The sequence below is a fragment of the Ipomoea triloba genome, chromosome 14 (genome assembly GCF_003576645.1).
Source record: "Ipomoea triloba cultivar NCNSP0323 chromosome 14, ASM357664v1".
Taxonomy (NCBI): domain Eukaryota; kingdom Viridiplantae; phylum Streptophyta; class Magnoliopsida; order Solanales; family Convolvulaceae; genus Ipomoea; species Ipomoea triloba.
This window is the reverse complement of record NC_044929.1, coordinates 2,807,946-2,829,008: the sequence shown is the minus strand read 5'-3', so window position 1 is coordinate 2,829,008 and position 21,063 is coordinate 2,807,946. Positions and strand designations below refer to the sequence as shown.

At 37.6% G+C, this 21,063-nt stretch overlaps 4 protein-coding genes across 4 annotated transcripts in view; 1 reads left to right on the top strand and 3 right to left on the bottom strand.

Annotated features, from left to right (window-relative positions):
- Positions 1-546: 546 nt before the first annotated feature.
- Positions 547-2,154, bottom strand: LOC116004831. The gene has a single exon (XM_031245005.1). The coding sequence runs from the start codon at positions 2,130-2,132 to the stop codon at positions 729-731; it is 1,404 nt and encodes a 467-aa protein (XP_031100865.1). The 5' UTR covers positions 2,133-2,154; the 3' UTR covers positions 547-728.
- A 202-nt stretch (positions 2,155-2,356) lies between these two features.
- Positions 2,357-5,955, top strand: LOC116004832. The gene is made up of 5 exons (XM_031245006.1): positions 2,357-2,461; positions 3,353-3,554; positions 3,677-3,800; positions 4,911-5,039; positions 5,546-5,955. The coding sequence occupies exons 1-5, from the start codon at positions 2,449-2,451 to the stop codon at positions 5,636-5,638; spliced, it is 561 nt and encodes a 186-aa protein (XP_031100866.1). The 5' UTR covers positions 2,357-2,448; the 3' UTR covers positions 5,639-5,955.
- A 1,230-nt stretch (positions 5,956-7,185) lies between these two features.
- On the bottom strand, positions 7,186-12,979 carry LOC116004434 (tRNA(adenine(34)) deaminase, chloroplastic). The gene is made up of 4 exons (XM_031244486.1): positions 9,386-12,979; positions 9,216-9,303; positions 8,146-8,273; positions 7,186-7,666 (listed from the first exon to the last, which is right to left on the bottom strand). Exons 1-4 carry the CDS (start codon positions 12,796-12,798, stop codon positions 7,393-7,395), a joined length of 3,903 nt encoding a protein of 1,300 aa, XP_031100346.1. The 5' UTR covers positions 12,799-12,979; the 3' UTR covers positions 7,186-7,392.
- Positions 12,980-14,393: 1,414 nt separating this feature from the next.
- LOC116004514 (endoribonuclease Dicer homolog 3) overlaps positions 14,394-21,063 on the bottom strand; it is a 12,099-nt gene continuing 5,429 nt past the window's right edge. The window contains exons 10-25 of the mRNA XM_031244592.1: positions 20,558-20,663; positions 20,289-20,451; positions 20,053-20,213; positions 19,601-19,828; positions 19,119-19,378; positions 18,674-18,945; positions 18,043-18,563; positions 17,853-17,947; positions 17,483-17,718; positions 17,012-17,221; positions 16,345-16,821; positions 15,983-16,255; positions 15,574-15,900; positions 15,361-15,490; positions 14,851-14,962; positions 14,394-14,765 (exon numbers count right to left, since the gene is read on the bottom strand). Of these exons, the coding sequence (XP_031100452.1) occupies positions 14,558-14,765; positions 14,851-14,962; positions 15,361-15,490; positions 15,574-15,900; positions 15,983-16,255; positions 16,345-16,821; positions 17,012-17,221; positions 17,483-17,718; positions 17,853-17,947; positions 18,043-18,563; positions 18,674-18,945; positions 19,119-19,378; positions 19,601-19,828; positions 20,053-20,213; positions 20,289-20,451; positions 20,558-20,663 (3,779 nt within the window). The 3' untranslated portion in view covers positions 14,394-14,557. The remainder of the gene's footprint in view (positions 14,766-14,850; positions 14,963-15,360; positions 15,491-15,573; positions 15,901-15,982; positions 16,256-16,344; positions 16,822-17,011; positions 17,222-17,482; positions 17,719-17,852; positions 17,948-18,042; positions 18,564-18,673; positions 18,946-19,118; positions 19,379-19,600; positions 19,829-20,052; positions 20,214-20,288; positions 20,452-20,557; positions 20,664-21,063) is intronic.

Below are 21,063 nucleotides of genomic sequence, written 5' to 3'. Positions count from 1 at the left end.
GTTTTTTTTTGTTTTTGTTTTTGTTTTTGTTTGTATAATTACTAGAATTTGGGCCATTGGGCCATTGAAAGTCTAGCGTGGTTCATGAGATATACTGGGCTCAGCCTAATTCTTAAGACTCACCCATTATCTAATGCTAATTTAAATAAATAAGTACTCCGTATTTCTTTGGATTTTTATTTAAAATTCTTATTTATTTATTTATAAATTAAGGTCAAAATTACAATAAAAGATAATCCCACCACCATTATATATGTCCGATTCAACACTAGCACTAATAATACAAATATAAGTGTTATCACATCATTTTTCTGCTCATTTATGCATAAATATGTTGTATTATACAGTATTTTATAGAAGGAATCAATTGTAATTATTTGATTCCAATGTTTGAACCAAACACCCTTTAGGTTTAGTTGTATATTTGAAAAAGTAGAAATAAAGATTATGAAAATTGAGGAAAGGAAACCAATTTAGTTGAGTGAGTGGTCGTACACTCTCACTTGATGCAAAAAACAATATGACTATCACTTTGCTCGTTAATTAGGTCAGCTCGACGATGTAAATGGAGATTAGTTTAAATACGGTACAGGCTTAAAAGGAAAACAGAAATTGAATTAAAGTAATGGTAGGCAATAAAAAAAAATAGAGGTAGGTACATATCAATCACAAACGAAGCATTTGTCCCAAATACTTTCTACTGAACTAATGAGCTAAGCCGGTGTGGATCAGATATGGAACCCTGTCCATCTTTGAAACCTTTGCAAATCAGCACCATCAGAGAGTGCCAATCCAATACCAGTCCTTCCACCTCTCCCAACTCCTCTATAATAAAGCCTCCATTGACAATCTTCACCTCCATTATCCATCTCAACTAGGCAAGGTGAACCCACCCCTTCACTATCCCATCCATCTTCTTCTTCACATTGTTTCAATACAGACTTGCTATTATTCACCCTCCTCCACCCCTTCAACCCATCTGATGAAACCGCCATTCCAATGCTCCTTTTCCCATCCAATCCAACCCCTTCATACCCCATCACATACCCCCCATCCCTCTTGTTCCTCACCACATTGGGGTTCATTACTCCCATCTCATCAAACGCCCCCTCCCCCCCTCCCCCTAGGATCTTCCCTAGCTTCACCCATTTTATCCCATCCCTTGACCTTGCTATCCCGATGGCAAAGCAACCACTTTTTGTGTCGAATGAATGGTAGTACATTCTGAGATCACCGTTGCCATGAAACAGAACATTGGGCGAGGATATGAATAGAGAATCCCATTCTCCTTCCTGGCCGGAGTCGAATAGAGCTCCCGAATGATGCTCGCCTTCGATTCTCGCCCAGTGTCTCCCGTCTTGGCTCATTGCTAACCCCGGGAGTGACTTGAAACAATTGGGGGATTTTGAGGAATTGGAGCAGGCCCTTTCTGGGTTTTGGAATGGGAAATTCTCTGGGAATTCCAGTTTTTCGGCGCTGAAACCGGTGTAGTAGAGCCAGTAAACGGCGGCGCTGTTTGCCCTAAGTTTGGCGCTAGACATTATCGAAACCTCGCCGGGGATTACGCTTAGGGTATCGAATCCCCACCAATCTTGGCTGGGATTCATTACCATTCCCACATCTCCGCTTGATTCCACGCCCCCAATTCCTCTTTCCCAGTGAATCCCATTGCTCGAAACCGCTAATCCGATCGATTCCGATTCCGGGTTCTTCCCGGATCTCCCGTGGTACCACATGAGCCACCTCTCTTCCTCGTCGCCCAAAAATCTCTTCACCACTGGTGACCCGATCTCAACGTTATCCCACGAATCCCCACACCCCAAATCCAAAACCAAGCCCCTCGATATCAAAGAAGAAGAAATTGCTTGTTCGGGAATGGGTTTTGCTTCCCCTTCATCTTCAATTCTTGAACTGAGGAGCTCAACGGATAAATCCTCCCCATTTGTTGCATTATCTTTGTGCGTGTGTGGCTTTGCGGAGCAGTGGGTGAGAAATGGCGACTTAATTCTCAAAAGCAGCGGTTTTTGCTTGGGTTTTGGGGGTGATAAGGTTGCAGATTTCTGCAGGGGAGGGAGTAAAAGGGTGTTCACAATCTTGATTGTAGACAAGGGTGATAGTGTTGCAGAATCCATGGCGGGGCTGGGGAAACTCACAGTAGTGAAACCTTGAAGAAAACAAAATTGAAGAACAGTTATGAAATCTCAGAACCAATCAAGTTTTGCCACATGTGACAGTGAGAGATGGGTGGAGATTTGGTAGTGCTGATCTGTGAGGGTGAGTGGAAAATGTGGTATATAATGGACAGAGAAATTTCACTGAACAGGATAAAGTGGAAAGAATTAGATCTGGGACTGGGAAAAAGTAAAGAACAAAGTAGGAAAAAAAAAAAGCAATGATCTTTGGAGATTGGAATGAGCAAGAAGCAAAGGGGATTCTGCATTTCTGCCTATGCTCAAGCAAGGTAGCAATATAATGGGAAAGAGTTATGAGTTTCTCAAATTCAACTCCATAAATTATACTTCTTGATGTGTAGCAAATACTTTTGATCTTGTAAATCCAGAAAAAGTTATATACGTACAAAACGTCCCGAATTGAAAAGATGGCTGAATTGAAACAAATCTTAATGTGTGATTTCTACTTGTACTAATTTTACTGTGAGGATTTCTTTCTTTTCATTGTTGTTTCTTCTCTAGATCAATTAGCTCTACTTGGTCTACACACGTCTTGCTAACGGATTTGTGTGATTATGAGATGGTAAATAGAGCTATACTTTAGAAGAATGGGAGAACTAGTAAATAAGGAGAAGTACAACACCGATTTCAACAACATTCACTATCAATATTTCAAGTAATTTTTTTTATAAAATTTAAATTAAATTCATCATCAATTCTTTTAAATAGACTAAATCAACTGTTATATTGTTTATTATGGACATAATTCGCAAAATTGCTATCACATTGCAATTTTAATCATGTCACAATGCATTTTTAATCTTTAAATTATAGACAAATAAAAAATTTATTGTTTACCAAAAAAATGTACGGAGTACTTTCTAATTATTCTTTATGATAAGATTAAAACTGGAACATGATTAAAAATTTAAAAATTAATTTTTTAAATATTATTGGTATATTAGAATGTAGTATATGTTGATAGTAATATTTCTAATAATTTAATATTTTTAAAGGTAATTTAACATTTAGTGAACCAACTCATTATACATTATATTATTCAAAATTTATTGGGATCCGAACATTTGGGTAGCTTTTTTTTTTTTTTTTTTTTGAACAAAAACATTTGGGTAGCTAAATCAAAATTTATTTGGATGTAATTTGCTATGTATTTTTTCCAGTTCTCTGCTACACGTCGTCTCTGCAACACTCAATCGCCATGGCTGCAAGCGTTTGGGGAAGCAGAATCAGCTCCTTTCATAATCCCAAGCCTCTCAAATCCTCCGAATCAACCAATTTCAAAACCCATTTAACCATTTCCTCCCTTCCATGCCATCACTTCTTCAGACCCAATAACAATTCTAAACCCCTCAAATCCACGAGGTTAGCCCCCACCCCCCAACATTTATGCCTGCATTTATCCTTATACACTCCATTCTCGAGACTACACAAGAATTAATTTGTATGAATCGATGTGTATGTGACTGTTTAGCTCTGCGTTACAGGATAGGGATTTCTTACCAAAAATGGGAGGCAAAAAAGAAGCTGTTTCGGAGGCCGACAGTGTCTTGTTTAGTGGAAGATACTCCTGAAAATTTGCCAGAATCAGGGTCGAATGATTCTTCCGCGGTACGTAATTCTAATGCTTTTGCCATTCTATGCTTGCTCTAGTCTGTTGGGATAATGGAAGGGCTTTTGTTTGTGTTCTTAATCTTTATTCTTTACCCGTTAACTCAAATTTAGCTAGTTTATTATCCATTGTTTTGTATTTGTTGAATTATGATGTCTATACTGGCAATTTTGTGGTTTAAAGTTAATTGGAAATATTAAGAAATGCATTGTTAGGTTAGAATTCAGTAAGGGAAAAATTGCATTTTTAGTCTTTCAATTGTTCTTTGGTAGTTGTTTTAGTCTTACTCTTTAACTTTTTATTGCTTCAAAAAAGTTGTTTTAACCGTTAGATTGAACAAAACTATTAAACTCAATTAAAATTTTACTTAGTACATGAGTATTTTAAAATTTTATTTATGGGCGTGTTTTGTAAATAGATGTTAGTTGATTAGGTTAGTGGGATTGATTAGTTGATAGTCTTAGCTGATCGTAGAAAGATGTTTGGTAAATTAGCAGCTGATAGCTGATTACATGCAAAATGACTTTATCAAAAAGATGATCATTACGTGGATTACATTTCTTGAGGGTAATAATGGATTACATTTCTTGAGGTGTAATGATTCATTGGATCATTATGTGGCTAAGAAACAAACTGATTCCCTTGGAATTATTGTGCTACAAGCTGCAGTAGAAGATCAATTATTAACCAAACTACTACTAAACCTGTCCACTGTTTTACACTTCTACCTTTGATGGCTGTAATGTTTCAATTATGTTCATTAGTGGGTTAACATGAATCTTTTCATGAAGCACATCGAACTAAACTGTCCAAGTGATGAAGTGCTTCTTAATTATACACTATAGTTCTTTATTGCCTCCTTTTTCCTATGTTTCCATCCATTTCTTAATGTCATCGCTGTTTATATCATTCCATACCTTGTTGAATCTGAGTTCCAAGTATATAGCGGACTCGTGTTGCTTACTAACATCAGCATTGTGTAAATCAATCCAATATTCAATCTATATCATAATTATGCTGTGAACTTATTACTATTATTATTTTTTGAAAGGATGCTGTGAACTTATTATTTATGAATATCTACAAGATTGATAGATGCCCAATTGCAGGAAGTGGCTTTTGACTTGAAGCTCCCAAGGAGAAGCTTGTTAGCAACTTTCACATGCAATGCATGTGGTGTGCGATCCCAAAGGTTAATAAACAGATTAGCTTATGAAAGAGGACTTGTCTATGTGCAGGTACTTAATTACAAGTTTATCATGGTCACATCACTGTCTTGTATATCTTGGTCCATCTTCTTCAAGTCCATGTGCATACCTTTTTCTTTCAAATGCTTTTTATGGGGGATTATTGTGTCAGCCTATACCTATTGTTTTCATTTTGTTATGGTGCAATGCCAATCAATTGTTATATCATGGATCAGGGTTCATATTGCATTGTGAACCCTGATACAAAAAGTTTGTACCTTCAGTTAACACAGTCTGTATCTACAATTAACAATTTCTGACATATAATATGATAGCTACAAGTACAGAAACTGTTAACTGCAGGTATAGAATGTGGTATAATTTGCCAATGCCAATGGCATGAATATTCTTTATTTAAGTGTGAACTTGTGCATTTTCCTGATTTCCACCACATTAGTTTTCTTTTTAAATCTTTTTTTTTTTTTTCTTATTATGCATTCTTTGTAAGTGTGCTGTCCATTTTTGTTGGAAGTAATTGGAAATGCATACTTTTACAGTGTTCAGGGTGCTCTAAGTATCACAAATTGGTTGACAATCTTGGACTTGTAGTTGAGTACAACTTGGGAGATGAAATTGGTGAGGATTCATAGGCAAATCAAGCTTGAAGGGATTTACTGAATTGATTACAGATCAAAGCCATTGTATGTACAGATCAAATATATCTACAAGGAGTTTGATAATTATATCTATCTGTTGTGATAAAAATCTTCCACTTAAGAAACAATGGGTTATCCCCTTATTGTTTTGTTTAAGCATGCATGTAAATGTCCAACCTAGTCAAAATTTTTGTATTGATAAGGCTAGATATAGCCTGTACACAGTGAAACAGTTGACAATTAGACATTACCAAAGAGCTCACCAAATTCAGTGTTTGATGTATGAACAACTTTACGGTTGGTTTACTTCATTTTTCTGTTTTTCCATTTCCAATTTTCTATTTCTCCAGTTTTCTATTTTTCCTTCTCCATTCCTTCAGTTTTCCATTTCTCCAGTTTTCCAAATTTTCTTCTCCATTTCTCAAATTTCTTCATTTCTTTAGTTTTAGTACATAGTTTGATTACAAAACAAAATACTAAAAAAACTTCATTAAATACAATCACCCCATATAACATTTGTATATGTATAAAACAAAGATAATAATAATAATAATAATAATAATAATAAACAAGTTTATGTAAATGGGTTCGTGTAAATGGATTAACACGATAATATTAACGGGTTAAACGGGTTCTTAATTGGTTTAAAGGTTGACCTGTTAAGACACGAAACATAACGGGTCAACCCGTAAACGACCCAGGACACGTTGAGGCTAAACACTAATTCGTTATTTTTGTGCCCGGTCTCGTGTCGTGTTAATGAGTCGTGTCCATAATTATCAAGTCTAATAATAATAATAATAATAATAATAATAATAATATAACAAATCTGTGCGCATGTAACATAATAATAATAATAATAATAATAATAATAATAATAAAATCTGTGCGCATAAGCACAAAAGAAATAATAATAACAAATCTGTTTGTGCGCATGTAACAAAGGAAAAGGAAGAGTATTTGTGCCCAACAGGGATCGAAGCGCTAACCTCCCAAGGCCATGTACTGTTCACCCGAATTTTCCATCTCTCCATTTGGAGAATTGGAGAATGTCTTCTTTCTATTCTCCAAAATTGTATTAGAAGTGGAAGAATGGAGATGAGATTCAAATTGGAAAAAGAAATTTAGTAAACAAGTTCTCCATTTTTTATTCTTCCACTTCCTCAATTCTCTATTTTTTTAGAAAATTCTCCATTTTTCCAAATTACTAAACAACCCCTTAGTTTCTTTGATGCAGCACTTAAATGCAAATAACTTACACTTGGCTTCTATATATATATATAGGGTCAGTTTTTCGTGAGGTCGTGCGGTCATTCACCATCAAGTACGCATAAATGCACCACAAAGTGTTCGAAAATGCACCATTAGGTGTGGTGCATTTGTACATTTCATTCCGGTGCATTTTCGAACACTATGTGGTACATTTATACCTACCTAATAGTGCAAAGTGCAATCTGCTGTGTGTATAAGGTCCACAAGATCAACATAAATACAAAGTTTGGATAAATTTGCACTTTTTACAATGGAAGGTGTTCTAGATATATATATGAAGCACAACTTTTATTATAAAAAAGAAAAACTAAAATCACTTGGATTGATTTGTACCATTCTATTGCAACATCATCAGTGAGCCAAACTTGAAATGAATCATATGAAAAATTTGGCACCAGTGACATCAAATAAAATAGCCAACTAGGTTCCATCACAGTTTACAGCTCTTAATGGAATTTTACAGCAAGGAGTTCTGATTACAAACAGAACATAAGATGGAAGGCATCATGCATCTTAGAGAGAAATTTGTTTGGATGTCTTGAAAGGGGAAGGCGAGAATCGCGAGATGGCGGAGACTCTGACTTCTTTTCCTTCTTTCTACGAAGTTGGAAGAATTGCTGCATTGCCTCTGCACACTCTAAGGCCAATACTCCTCGTCTAATAGTCATGTTCGGGTGGAACGGATGAACTGGAGCAGGCGGTTTATCTGTTGATTGCTGACCATCTCCTCCATCTCCATCGGGGAAAAGCCTGAGAATTGTAATTATTGTGTCAAAATATAGTCCCGTCATACCATTCATTTGTTTTCTGTTTTGCTTGGAGAATTTTAGTTGTCATTTTGCAAAGATAAACTTTAACCAAGATGTCCAAAGTAACCTGTTTTAGAAATTTGATTGAAGTCTAAATAAATAGTCAAAGATATAATTCAACTTCAGAATGACCATGTTTTGCATTTCTCAAAGCTGGTATCATAACATGGTTAACGACCATTCAGAATTGTTATGAAAGTAAAGAGAAGATTTCTGAATATGTGGTCTTATACTGTCATATAGAAAAGAGAATACAAAGCCCTATAAATAGGTGCTAGAAGACTATAAATAGGAAACAAGTTTTCATATGCCTACCTACCTAAATCCTTAAGACTGCATAATCTATAGAGATTCCATATATTAAATATATATTCCATAACAAGAATAAAGGTATTGCAGACGGTATTTAGAATTGCATACCTAATCCAGCTGCCATCAGCACCGAGAAGCTTATTGGGAGCTCCCCAAACAACAGTATCAATCCTAGCTTGGAGTATTGCTCCAGCACACATTGGACATGGTTCAAGTGTAATATACAGTGTGGTATCCTACACAAATAATTTTTTTAAGAAATAAACAAAATAAAAATGGATGTCAGAATAAGAGAATATAACTCAATAGAATAATACACGATTCTGTTGGTTCAGTAAAATATTTGACATCAAAACAGAAGAGAGCATGTTCCCTTTAGAATCTCCTTGGGTGTTAAAATTGTTGGGCGGAGGCCGGCAAAGGCCAAGTCCAGCAATTGGTGGCTAGGGGATTGTTGGGTGGAGGTCAGTGAAGGCTAAGCCCAGCACCCTAACTCTCAAAAATGTGGTGGTATAAGAAAATAAAGTTGCGCATTCGCTACGAGCTATAACTTTTGGCGTAGTAGTAAGTGCTTGATTCTTAACAAGTGGTACCAGAGCCAGGCTGAAAATGTTGCGATATAAGGAAATAAAGTTGCGCATTCACTACGAGCTATAGCTTTTGGCGTAGTGGTAAGCGTTTGTTCCTAAAAAAACTAACCATAATAGAATACCAACCACCAACCATATTCCGCACACTGAGCAAAATATGTAACATGAACAGAAGATTGTCTCGGCAAGCATTTCGAAATTGCTCAATGACTAATGAGATACCAGCTTTGATATCACAGAATTGAACAAGAGTAAAATATTTGTGGGAGGGAGGGGGAGGAGGTGGAAGTATACCAACTGGTGTGATACACTCATACACTATTTTATCATTGTATCCTGAACAAACTTGAAAGCCATATCATTTTCCAAAACATTCTTAGTTATTATGGAACTTTAACCTAAAACCACCACTTTTGCCCAATATATGAATTAGTATTCAAATTCCAAGGCATTAAACAGAATTTTGTATCGCAAACATATCTAACTCAACTATTAGAACATCACTGCAATCTGAAGTGAGAAAACGACAGTTTTAGGGAGACTTAACAAAATATTCACTGTTAAAACAACTAACACGTGGAAAATTACCGAAAGTCTCCAAGACCGAAGGACATTAGAAGCCTCCCGTATGCAAATCATTTCTGCATGGGCAGTGGAATCACGCAATTCTTCTACTCTGAAATATGGATCAAGACAGATAAATAGTAGCACATGAAGCAAATAGATGACTCAGAAAAACATTTACAGCCAAAACTTACAGGTTGCATCCACGAGCAATTATCTTTCCACCCTGCACGAGCACTGCCCCAACAGGAACCTCCCAATTGCTGGCAGCTTTTTTGGCTTCCAGGAGTGCCTCCCTCATAAACATTTCATCAACTTTCCGCTGCTCAGTTTCAGTCCTATATGCTTCTTCCCATTCATCAAATCTATCTCTTATCATTTGATTGGCCCTCTGAAATTTCCTTTGCCTCACTTCCCCATCTTTAACCTCAGGAATGGGTGTTTCAGTTGAAGCTGAAGGAACTACTTGCTCTGTTCTACTGCTAGATGCTGCAGCTTGTCCAGCCCCTGTAGTCTTGTCTAAGGCAGGTGGTCTCACAGACATGGCAGGTGATGGAGATGATAATTCTGCAATCACAGTGCCGGCGGAGGTGCCTTCAACAGTCTTTTGCAAAGTTTCTTCGTTCGATGCCGAAGAAATACTTGTAGATGGCAAAATGGAAGATGATGCGTCCTCCCATTCAGGCTTTATTTGGTCCCTTGATAAGTTTGATACTTCTCCCTCGCTTTGAATTTGAACCTTTTCTTTTTTATGCATTTCAGAGGAAGATTTTTGTAGCAACCGCTTTTCCTTCTTTACACTCTCACTGTCGCTGCCCTCAGGTACATGACCTGAAATCTGGGCCTCACTACCTGTAGAATGATGCGATGAACTTGTTCCACCAGATCCTGAAGTTGAAGCATGCTTACCAGAACGTGAAATCCACCGCATTCGAACTATATCTGCAATCATATGCCACATGGACTGGCCAGTTCTCTTGATCTCAGCACTCCCAACTGTTTGTGTGTCATCCTTTAATTCTGTTCCTGATGTTTCTTCAATAGAGGGTGCTGATTCCTGAATTGAGGGTGGTTGAGTTACCCACATTTCATCTGAGGGGCCTGCAGCCCTGGAGCCTAAAGAACTTGTAGAATCTTGCTCTTTTGATTGAGATTCTTGTTCATTCTGACTGAATATTTTCTGGTTATGTTGCTCACCCGTCTCAAAGGATCTTTTCTCAATTTCAGAACTGGAGACTTCATGCCTTACTTTCTCAACAAATTCACCAACATATTCTGCAGAGTACTTCTGCAATCGATTGGCTGAACCAAGTCCATCTTCTGGAGAAACAAATTCTAAAAGTTCCCCACTAGTCTCATCCCTTTTGACCTCACCATATGTTTCTTGCTGCAGTAGGTGTGGCCTATCTCGGGAATGCTCCATTGGTTTCTCACTAGAACCACTTTGTGCACTTGAAGGAGAAAACCTTTGTGCTGCAAACCCACTCATTGATTCAACAGTCGAAGAACTTGATAACAATTGAGAAGATGAATAGGCCTGTGACATTCTTTTATTCATCTCATTTTCATTAACAATGTTGACATCATTTTGACAAGCCACAAGGCCTTCCCTTGCATCCCCTAAAGCTATAGTTTGTTCAGACCCCTTCAAAAATTCCGTACTCCTAGTACCTTCTACACTTGTTTGGGAAGATTCCCCTCTGGATTCTAGAGATGACTTGAGAGAGTGGGTCTTATACTCTTCCTGATTTGTCAATCTTGTCTTTGATTGCCTCTGCGAAATGTAAGTACTTAGTATATGTTCATCTCTAGCCAGTTGTTGCGTTTTCCCTCTGGAGGCCACCTGCTCGGTGACCTCACTAGCTCGGTTGTGTTGCTCATCTGTGATATGTGTAGAACTCCTACCTCTAGATGAAGAAACTGCACTGCTTGTTTTTCTAATGCTAGACTCTATTTCTCCAGTGAATGTCCCTCGAACATCAACTTCTTGAATTTGTGATTTACTAATTTTTTGAGAATGCTTCCGAGATTCATCTTCCCTTTGAACGATATCAGTTGTTTTACGATTTTCATCTCTAGCTTCCTCCATTCGAGTCATGGTTTCAGTAGGATCACGGTTTACTGGCATTTCTAGAAATTGCTTATGCTTCATTCTGGTCTCGGACTGTTCAGTTACTGTTTGCCTCTGCTGCAGTCTTCGTGACCGATCAAAATCCACAGTCGAGGTTAATTTCTGTTTCCTATCATCATATGCCTCGGAGGAACTAAGTTCCTTCCCATAGTTACTTTCATGGACACCCGAAATCCTTGATTGTTTCCGTGATGATTCCTTCCTGAATTCATTATCTTCAATTGATACGTCAGTAAGCCTCTTCTCTGATTTCTTTCTCCAGCTACCGTCTATGTCAGCTGAGGCTACATACGATCCCGCTAAAGTATCTTCCTTACTCGAGATCATCATTCCCTGTTCTTGGGAACAATCCTCATGCCTCGCAACTCGTTCCCCTACTTCCCCATAACGAGTAAATTCTTCACTCCTTGAATGCCTTCCATTCGTGTTTGACAATTCACCTTGAATTTGCTCTTGCTCAATCGGCATCTCGTTATCACTGTCTAGCTCGCCTGTTGAAGAAAGCGAGTAGTATGAAGAACAGCTAGACCCCTCTTTTCTCACTTTTTGCTTGTGATCCTCTCTTCTTGACAAATCTTCCCTCTCTTCTCTCCTCTCCCTTTCAATGTTACTCTTTCTTAAAAAATATTCCCTCTCGTCCTTCACAACACTCGCCTCTTGATTCTCACCGCTCGACAAAGCCTCGTTATCTTCTCCCCTCACCCTCGTGCCATGACTTTGTATGACCAAATTTCGCCCCAAAACCTCCCGAGCATTTCTCCGCGACTTCTCTCCCCTCACTAAAGCATCTTTCTCTTTTTCTCTCCTATGCTCATTTTTTGTCTTATCTTCCTTCATCGACACACACACCATCGACTCAACCTCAAACGACTTTTTATCCGCACCAAATTTCCCACCCTTCTTCTTATCAATGCAATTATTCTCAACATTATTCTCTTCAATCTGCACCACCCTTTTCTTCCAAGACCTTCCATTCCTCCCCCTAAAATCTACACACTCCTCCTCGTCCAAATCCTCGCAAAGCAAATCGAGCAAAACCTCAGCCTCGTCGACATCACAAAGACTAGGCATTTTCATTTCACTTTTCTCCTCCTGAAAACCCATACACCCAAATCTCTCTCTTCTACACACACTTCTCTTGTTCAAGGAGTAAGATTTCTCATAGTAAAGTTTTCTTTCAATGCCGAAACCCGGGAAATCGGCATTGCACCTATCTAAACTCCTCAAGATCATTTTTTTACAAGGGGGCCACTGAATCAAAGTGGATTGCCTCAAACCACAGGCATAGCTAGGGCCAAGTGGCACTCTATGCATTGAATTTGCAGAACAACAACAAGAACAGCAGAAAGATGGGGAATTGCATAAAGGGTATTTGCTAAACCTATTTTTGGTACAGTAAGTATAACCATTGAATGAAAAGGGAGCACCCCCATCGCATTTTAGCGAGAGAGTTGAGCTTACACAAGTGTTGTACATGGCTATTGAGTACAAAGAGAGAATTGGAGTATAGAGTTAGAGAGATACCTTGAGGAGAGAAATGGGGTTTTCAAGATTCAAGAATTTGTTGATTTGGAGAAACTGAAGCTATGGTGGCGTCCAAAGAGGTCCTGAGTTGGATCAGATTGATCTGTTGAGGGACAAACAAAGAAACAAACAAGCAAGCACACAGGAAATGATGGCATCACTGAGTCAACTCGTATGATTTTATAGGGCTTTGTTTTTAGACTCGGAATCTTTTACTTTGTTTATTCGGTTATTTGTCCGGAAATAATTTATTTTCCAAGTTTGTTTAATAACTTATACATTTTTTTTAAAAAAATTATGAGTGTCTTGAGTACGTCCTAATTATATGAGATATCTTTAAGACTGTACAATACTTTAATTCTCGTTTGTATCGAACAGACTCAGTTAAAAAGTAAAGTGTTGATTATATTAGGTTTTCATATGAAAGGAGAACTCTTGATATCTTTTAAGAGCATCTCTATTAGTAGATCTTGATGTGATTTTTGAGAAAGTATGACTGATGTGGAAGAGGGAGGGAGAGGAGAGAGAAGGTGGAGGGCCTTTGCAAGAGGAGAAATTTTTGGACTAAGCAAGTGAGGCTCGCGTGGGGGAGAGAGGGAGCGAACAAACGCGTGTCCCTTGCACCTTCTTGCACTTTGCGCGCCCGGTGGACGCGTGCATTGCATGTGCCCCTAAGCACATAAAAAATCTGCTTTATTTTGGATCAGAATTGTTTTTTTTTTTTTTCCTCTTCTCTTCCATCTTCTCTTCCTACTCACCCCAGCAAAAGTTCATCAAAAACTACAACTATTGGAGATGCTCTAAGGAATGAGAGTAAAATGTCACTTACGCCAATGAAGCTGGTTATATACATATTAATTGATCAACAATGTCACGTGGACTAATTTTTTTTTTTTTTCACAAATTTTTATCGTAGCTTTACGTAGTTAATTTGTGATAAGTTAATTGTATATTCTGTACATGCAATTAATATTTTATATGTTTGTAATATATTGAAATCAATAAGTCAAGCTAAAATATTTTTTTTTTGAGAATAAGTTAAGTTACAATATTATTTACCAAACATTCATATTAACTGTTTGACTTGATCAAAAGAGCCAAACTTTACTGATAAACCCAAAAAAAAAAACGAACGAAAATTGTACATCAAATGTGGCTAAAATAATATTTAAAAACCATGTATGAAAATGACCTAAGAGCAACAATATCAGTTCTTAAGAAAGAGAACTGATATTAAAACAAGTACGATTATGGTTTTTGCATGTACGATTAAGAAAGAGAAACTAGGAGAGAGCATGGAAAAAAGAAGAAAAAAAAACAGAAAAAATATACCAACCGTTGATTGCCAAACAAGGCTCACAATAATTTCTTCTTTTTTTTTTTTTAATTAATTAATAAAATGAATCAAAAATCCTAAAACAGTTTTTTTAAAAATTTTTTTTTTAAGTCGAAACAAATTTTAGCCAAACAACGCCTACAATATCAAAAAAAAAAAGAGGTAGCAAGATTAAACCTTTCAACGATGCTGAAAATTGCAGACACATGTAAATGATCACTACCCACCATTTTCCAATTTGCTCATAAACCAGAATGGTATTTACAAGAAATTGAACTTCAATGTTGCATATTGTTTAGATACAAGATAATTAGACATACCATTAATCCAGGTTACACAGTTACAATTTTGACAGTTACCCGAGTAGGGAAAAGATTATTCTTTGCGAACGATGACCTTTCCTTGTCGTTCAAGCTCACGAAGCATGGCAAGTGCAGCAGAATCACTAGAGCTCTTCTTGTCGGGTTGTTTTTCACCCAAGAGCTCAATTGCTCCAACGTTAGGAATTGTCAAGGTGATTCGAGATTCAAAGCTAATGAAGCCCGTCCTCCTTTCAGACGACTCGCCAAATTCAATCAGAGACCTGTGCCGATAATTTTACTAGTTATACAGTGTTGAATATGTAATTAACAGACGAAAAAGAAATGCGAAGTGTTTGTTTGGCGTACTTTGATTTAGTCTCCAATGGATCGATTGTAGGCATTGGCCATTGAAGTGTCTTGCAGAGGTTGAAAAGCGAAGTCCTAGGCCCTCCCTTTTTCATGTTGATTGGCGGAATTTCTGCAAAAGAAAATAAACGCCATTCATGCAACCATTGTCAATGTTTTCATACCGAGCTCAAGCTCAATATCTAGCTTATTGGTATACACAAATGTATTGTTGTTAAGAGTCCTAGAGAATTGATTGGATTCAATCTTTTAGTGTGGTTTGGCCTATGAGTATTATAGTTCAATTAAGTGACCTGGCCCAATCTTAGATTATAACATGGTATTAGAGCTTGTTCGGTCCATTTTGTGTTCACCAGGTTTATAAGGCCATGGGTGCATTATAGCCCAATTGAGTGAACTTGACCCGAACGATAACACCATGCTTTTGAACTTTATGACAAGTTGGTAGAATTCAAATATCGGAGAAATCTTTCTTACCCATACTCCGCAAAGAAAATAAACAGCTCGTACCTGGAATGTTGTTATTTGAATTATTACAAGGACTGCTAGAGCTATCAGCGGTTAGCAAAGGAACTCCAGCTAAAGGAACAGCAACAAGGTCGATCTCTGGTCTATTTCTCTTCGATGAGATTTCTCGACTCTGTCGTGAGAAAAAAACTGAATTAGAGAGTAGCTAATGCAAGATGAACGAACGGAACAGAAGCTCAAATGAGCGGTAAAAACCTTCAAGTCTTTGAGAAGAAGAAGAGCCGCCTGCCCTTTTGCGTCTTTTCTGCACTGTCCGAGTCCCTCTTTGACCAACAAGTCATCTTCCAGCTGTAACGAAAGCTCGGCATGAACAACGTCTCCTTTTCTTTTCCAGTCTTGTTTTAAAAAGTAGCCCAAAGAGCTACACAGTTCGATCAATTCCCGATAAGGAGGGAGTTCCAAATTTTCGGGAGTAACAATGGGCGAAAGTAACGGTTCAACGATTTCCCAAACTTTTCCCAAATCAAGTTTGGTATCAATAAGTATTGCCCCGACAATACTTTCCACCAAGTCCCCCAGTTCCTGTAACACAAAGCAAATAAGTTCGAAGCAATGCCAACTCAGCAAGATCAAGACAAACACGCAAGTGGCAATTTTAACAAACCTTGGGCGCTTTCCCGCCCATAAGCAAGTCCGCGTTGCAGCTAGAGTTGGACACCGACTTCTCAAACGCCAATACTTGGCTTTCAAGAAGCCCCGAGCAGTGCTCAAGATGCGGATGAAGATTTGCCCTCACGGCAGCAAGCGCAAAATTTTGGTTGTTGACCGAGGCAGAACGTAGATCCGTTAACTCCCCGGGGTCAACATCGGTGTGATTTTGATAGAGATACAAAGTAATCAGTATGTCTAATACCGCATCTCCTAGAAATTCAAGCCTCTGCAACAGATATAACAATAAGAGAAAACGTAGAAAAATGGATATAATAATTTTATGGTAATTACGTAAAGAGGAGAATTTTCAGTAACCTCGTAAGAGTAACTGACGCCTAGGTCTTGCTTAGTTTTGTGCGTTATGGCCTCTAATAACAACCCCTTGACAGAAAATACGTAGCCGATCTTTGACTCAAGGATTTCAATATCTTTCGAGCTTGGGGTATAGGAGTGGAGAGACGCAGCTTTTATGGTATCATTTACCAGAGATAGGTCAAGATCAACATCCACGCCAATCCATTTCATCGCCTTAAGGGCAGCATCCAAACCACCGCCTACATAATATGCCCCGATAAGTGCTTCAACACAATCCGATATAGTTTTCGATACCATCCATCTGTGACCTCTATCACAGCACTGCCCGAGTTCCACTTTCTCGTCATCTCTGAAAAATTTCCCGTCCACAGGCACTTGTAATGTCTCCACACCATGGTTGCATGGAGAAGGCCAAATAGAAAGTTGTCCCGGGGCAGTCCACATCCGAGGAATAAATGGACGGTCTAGTATATATCCCTGCAAAAAACCGAGAAGAGCTCCATGAACCCAAAAAGATCAAACAATAGCATTTAATAAATTGAAAACTTTTACAAGTAGAAATTTGTTATAGAAGTACAACGAAAATAAAAATTGAAAGGAAATAGATAATTGTCATAAAAGCCCACTTGAACGAGAGAAGAATATGTATATTGAATATATTCATTACCTGTATATCACGACTGATGCCCAACTTATGAAGTGTTGAATTGCAAACTGCCCATCTACGCTTATCAGATAGCCCGCCTTCATTTTTATCGGGATATTTAAGGAAGAGGTGACAGCTCATAGCATACTTCAAAACTGAATCTCCTAGCAATTCTAAACGCTCCATGGAAATACTCTCGTTACACCTCTGAGTTGTGAGAGCTGCCAGAACCTAATCAATAAAAATGTTCAGTTAGCCACAATAAATTAATGAGATTAATCATATTTTTGAGTACTACTGACTCTGTTACAATGTAGTATCTGTTCATAACTACTTTCTCAACCTACTGAAGCACAATGAGTCAGCATTGCCTCCACTGAGGCTCGAACCCACCCCCTTTCATATGGGGGTGCAACCAGGTGCGCCACTAGACCACAAGGTCATTGGCATGAGATTAATCATATTATTTTCTCCAAAATGAAAATTACATACCAATGAGCTTGGCACGGGAGAGTTGCCATAATGACATGAAATCTCTCGTCTAAGCTGGCTGGCCAGCATTAGGCACTGAAGTCGATGCATTAGTGAAGGTAGCAAGTACAATGATCTTAAGACATCAATCCTAACATCAATACTGATTAGAAGTTCAGGTGGAATGTGAACATGTTGCTGTGGTTTTATATAAGCCATTTTGCTGCCATTCTCTGATTTCCTTTCAGAGGACAAACCTGAAAGGAAAAACCAAGAACAATTGCTCAAATCAAAATCCTCAAGGACAATAGCTACGGCTCAAAATTCATATGGGATGAAAATGAATATAAGGTAAAATAAATTAATAATCCTTCAGGGGAAAGGAGATGACCTGTGTTCCTAAAGTCTTCGAGAAGATTATGGGCATTATGGCTTTGCTTTAACAGAAATAACGGCTGTTCAGGATGAACCAGAATAATCCCATACCTGATGAACAGACAGAACAGTCACATTATCATAAGTGTGAAATGGTAACTTATCAAAGCGGCACAAAGTTAGGATGATATAGAATTATAGACTACCTTTTCAGGAAATAGTCGGCATATGATGAATAAGTTGACGGGATCTCATCACTACCACCTTCAAAAGGGCTTTCAGCAGAAGAATTAGTAACAACTTCCAAAATAGAATAGATTCTTCCGGTATGAATAGCAACAACCACCATATTCCTCACGCTGTTTCCATGAACTGATTTATTGGCCAAGTGAATCAGCTCTGTGCAATCAATATCCATTGCATCAGAATCATTTCTATTCAGTAAAGAATTCCTCCTATTAGCTTCAGACATCTCAACATTAAGCCAAGCATTTTTCTTCAAATATTCCACAGTAGAGAAAGAAGATTGAATTCCATTCCAATCGATGCATGATGGTTCAGGACTAGGGTCTGTTGTATCAAGGGGCAAGAGCAAGTACATGTACGATTTCTCCCACGATGATTCTTCCTTGTTAAAAATAAGCGTTCTTTCACCTGATACTTTGGTAAAAAGTTTCCCAAATAGCCCATTAAAAAAGAATTCCTGAAACCGTTTTGCTTTTGCAACCTGGTAGTCAAGAATAATTTAATGTTTATGAGAATACGAAACACCATATTTTTAGAATTAACTACACATGAAAGATCCACAATAGGGCAGAGAAAAGAAAATGTATGAACCTGATCCGAGTCCAGGCATAATTCCCCAAGTGAGGAGACAGAAGCTTTGACGTTTCTTTTAAGTAAGAAGAGCTCCACTTCAATATTTCCAACATCATCGTCTAGCTTTTGTTCCAATAAAAGAACATATTTGGAATACTGCACTTCTGGATCACTAGAGCAGAAATCCATTTTATATGCTTGAAAGTTTACTTCAGCTTCCTCCTCTCCCCACATTCCAGCCAGTGCATTGATGCAGGTTGTCCCATGCAATTCCTTTCTCTTCGTTGTTCCTGGAAGCATTTAATAGTGAACCTCAATTTATTAAGAGGTAGATGGTTTTTGAAGCCAATAAGACAGGTCCCAGGTTGCAAAATATGAAAATATACTTAGAGCACAGAAGCTAAGGTGATGGCAATATAAGAACAAGTCAAAATGTCAAACGCTGGTATAAATTAAGACTGACCTGCACCCGAAGTTGATATTTGAGTACTTTGACCATTCAGATTGGGATCCTTTTTGGGAGGCTTTGAGCCAGTAGGAAGAAGATGGTCATTCAGCGCCCCCAGCTCATGCAGTTTTTTGCATGCCTCCAAGCATACAAGCTTTTTCGCTAGACGAGCATTCGAACTATCAGGACCAATAATTGTCTGAAAAGCTGCCTTTTGCGGTAATGTCAATTTGCATCTATGCAATTGCCCTAACAACATGGTCTCAAAATTCGGCCTACGGGAAAAAAGGTAGTTTTGATATTATAAGCAGTAAATTGAGCTAGTATATACTTACTAGACAGGAAGTTTGAAAATCAAGTGTCAATTGCAAGTATCTCATGCCTCTAAGAAACTTGACATGTTTGCATAACATAAGCATGTTAACAAGTATTTATAAATTATTAATCCTTAAAATGAAGATGTTATTAGGTACTCTGCATATAAGAAGTATCCATACTTGTCTCCTAGTTTTTGACAGTAACGATTTATCAGAGCGATGCTTGAATCCATATTCACAGATGCACCAGTTGCCTCTATGCAATATGCATTAGTTTCCTTCATTTCACATGGTTTTAGAACAGAAGCATTGGTCTCCTTGCTTATAGCTACATCTGTCACTACATCTGTCACGGGACACTCACTGCATATCAAATTGAACATTTGATCTCTCTGTTCTACGTTTCCCCTGAAATACAAACAAAGGGTTTGAAAACAGCAAAGTGAAGTACAGAGTATTATGCTATTGCATATTCATTGAAGTGATAAAACGAGTAAGCCATTTGGTAGTGTTTTGTTTCCATTTCTTGCTTTTAATAAATAATAAATAAATAAATATTTTTAAGAAAAAAGTACATCCACATAAATTCTAAATCTTGAAAGAGAATAACAACAGCTGTTCAGTTCATTCACCTTTCAAGCATTATTATGTACTTCAAATCTTTTTGAGAAGCTTGTTTTTGAGATTGGACATAACTAGAAGCTGTCCTTGGCAAATCGAATCTTATGACAGAAGAGCAGTCAGGTAGATTAATTCCCTCCACATCTGCATCAGTTGTAAATAATACATCCACCTGAGACATAAGTTTGTAGTCAGCAAATAAAATTCAGGGCTATTAACAATTGTTAATCATGTAAGGTGTTAATACCTTTCTAGAGCAGAAGGATTCCAAAGTTTCTCCTTGCAATTCTGTTCTCGTTAAATACGAAACATTGAAATGATGTAAGCAAGTTATTGTCATTACAAGTCTCTCAATTACTTTAGCTGTTAAAGTGTTTTCAACAAATACGAGGCATGGTACTTGATTTTTGCTGCATCCAGGACAGGTAACAGAGATTAGCAAGAAGAAAGAAGGAAAATTGTAAGAATGTCACTTGAGGCTGTAAATCTGGAATTGATTCAATCAAGTACAATTACCCAAATGATTTGATAGTTTCAAACAGCAAATTTAACTTCGGAGATATATGGTCCATAGTAACAGTTACAGAAGGATCATAGCCAAAAGCTGGAAGCTCTTCACAATCTGCAGATATGAAAAGACAGTGGCAATGGTGGAGACTCGAGCATTAGGAGAAATGAACTATTCAAGTGACTAACAGCCAAAACCAGAGGAGAAATAACAAACCAATCATACCAGTGTATCATATTTATAGCACCAATATGTACACAAACGAAACCATCATAATGAAATCAATTACATTATGAATAAATGTCATTTAGAGGAGTTGATATTTATTGTGCCAATAGATAACAATTAATAGAAAAATTATGATGAAACAACTACATTATGAACAAATGTCATTTAAAGGAGTTAATACAACAACAATATTGACATCTAAAGTTCTTTCTCTGAATATGTTTTAATAGGATGAAAAGAGTCATGTCAAAAAGCAACCCTCCCCCCCCCCCCCCCCCCCCCCCCC

What these genes read in the sequence shown, in the direction of transcription:
- LOC116004831 (XM_031245005.1), bottom strand. Translation starts at nt 2,132, where the DNA reads ATGGATTCTGCAACACTATCACCCTTGTCTACAATCAAGATTGTGAAC.
- LOC116004832 (XM_031245006.1), top strand. An exon ending in AAACCCCTCAAATCCACGAG is followed by an intron (nt 3,555 to 3,676) that starts GTTAGCCCCCAC and finishes TCTGCGTTACAG; the next exon opens with GATAGGGATTTCTTACCAAA. An exon ending in GAGGACTTGTCTATGTGCAG is followed by an intron (nt 5,040 to 5,545) that starts GTACTTAATTAC and finishes ATACTTTTACAG; the next exon opens with TGTTCAGGGTGCTCTAAGTA.
- LOC116004434 (XM_031244486.1), bottom strand. Translation starts at nt 12,798, where the DNA reads ATGTACAACACTTGTGTAAGCTCAACTCTCTCGCTAAAATGCGATGGG. An exon ending in TTCGGTCTTGGAGACTTTCG is followed by an intron (nt 8,274 to 9,215) that starts GTAATTTTCCAC and finishes TTATTTGTGTAG; the next exon opens with GATACCACACTGTATATTAC. An exon ending in GCTGATGGCAGCTGGATTAG is followed by an intron (nt 7,667 to 8,145) that starts GTATGCAATTCT and finishes TACAATTCTCAG; the next exon opens with GCTTTTCCCCGATGGAGATG.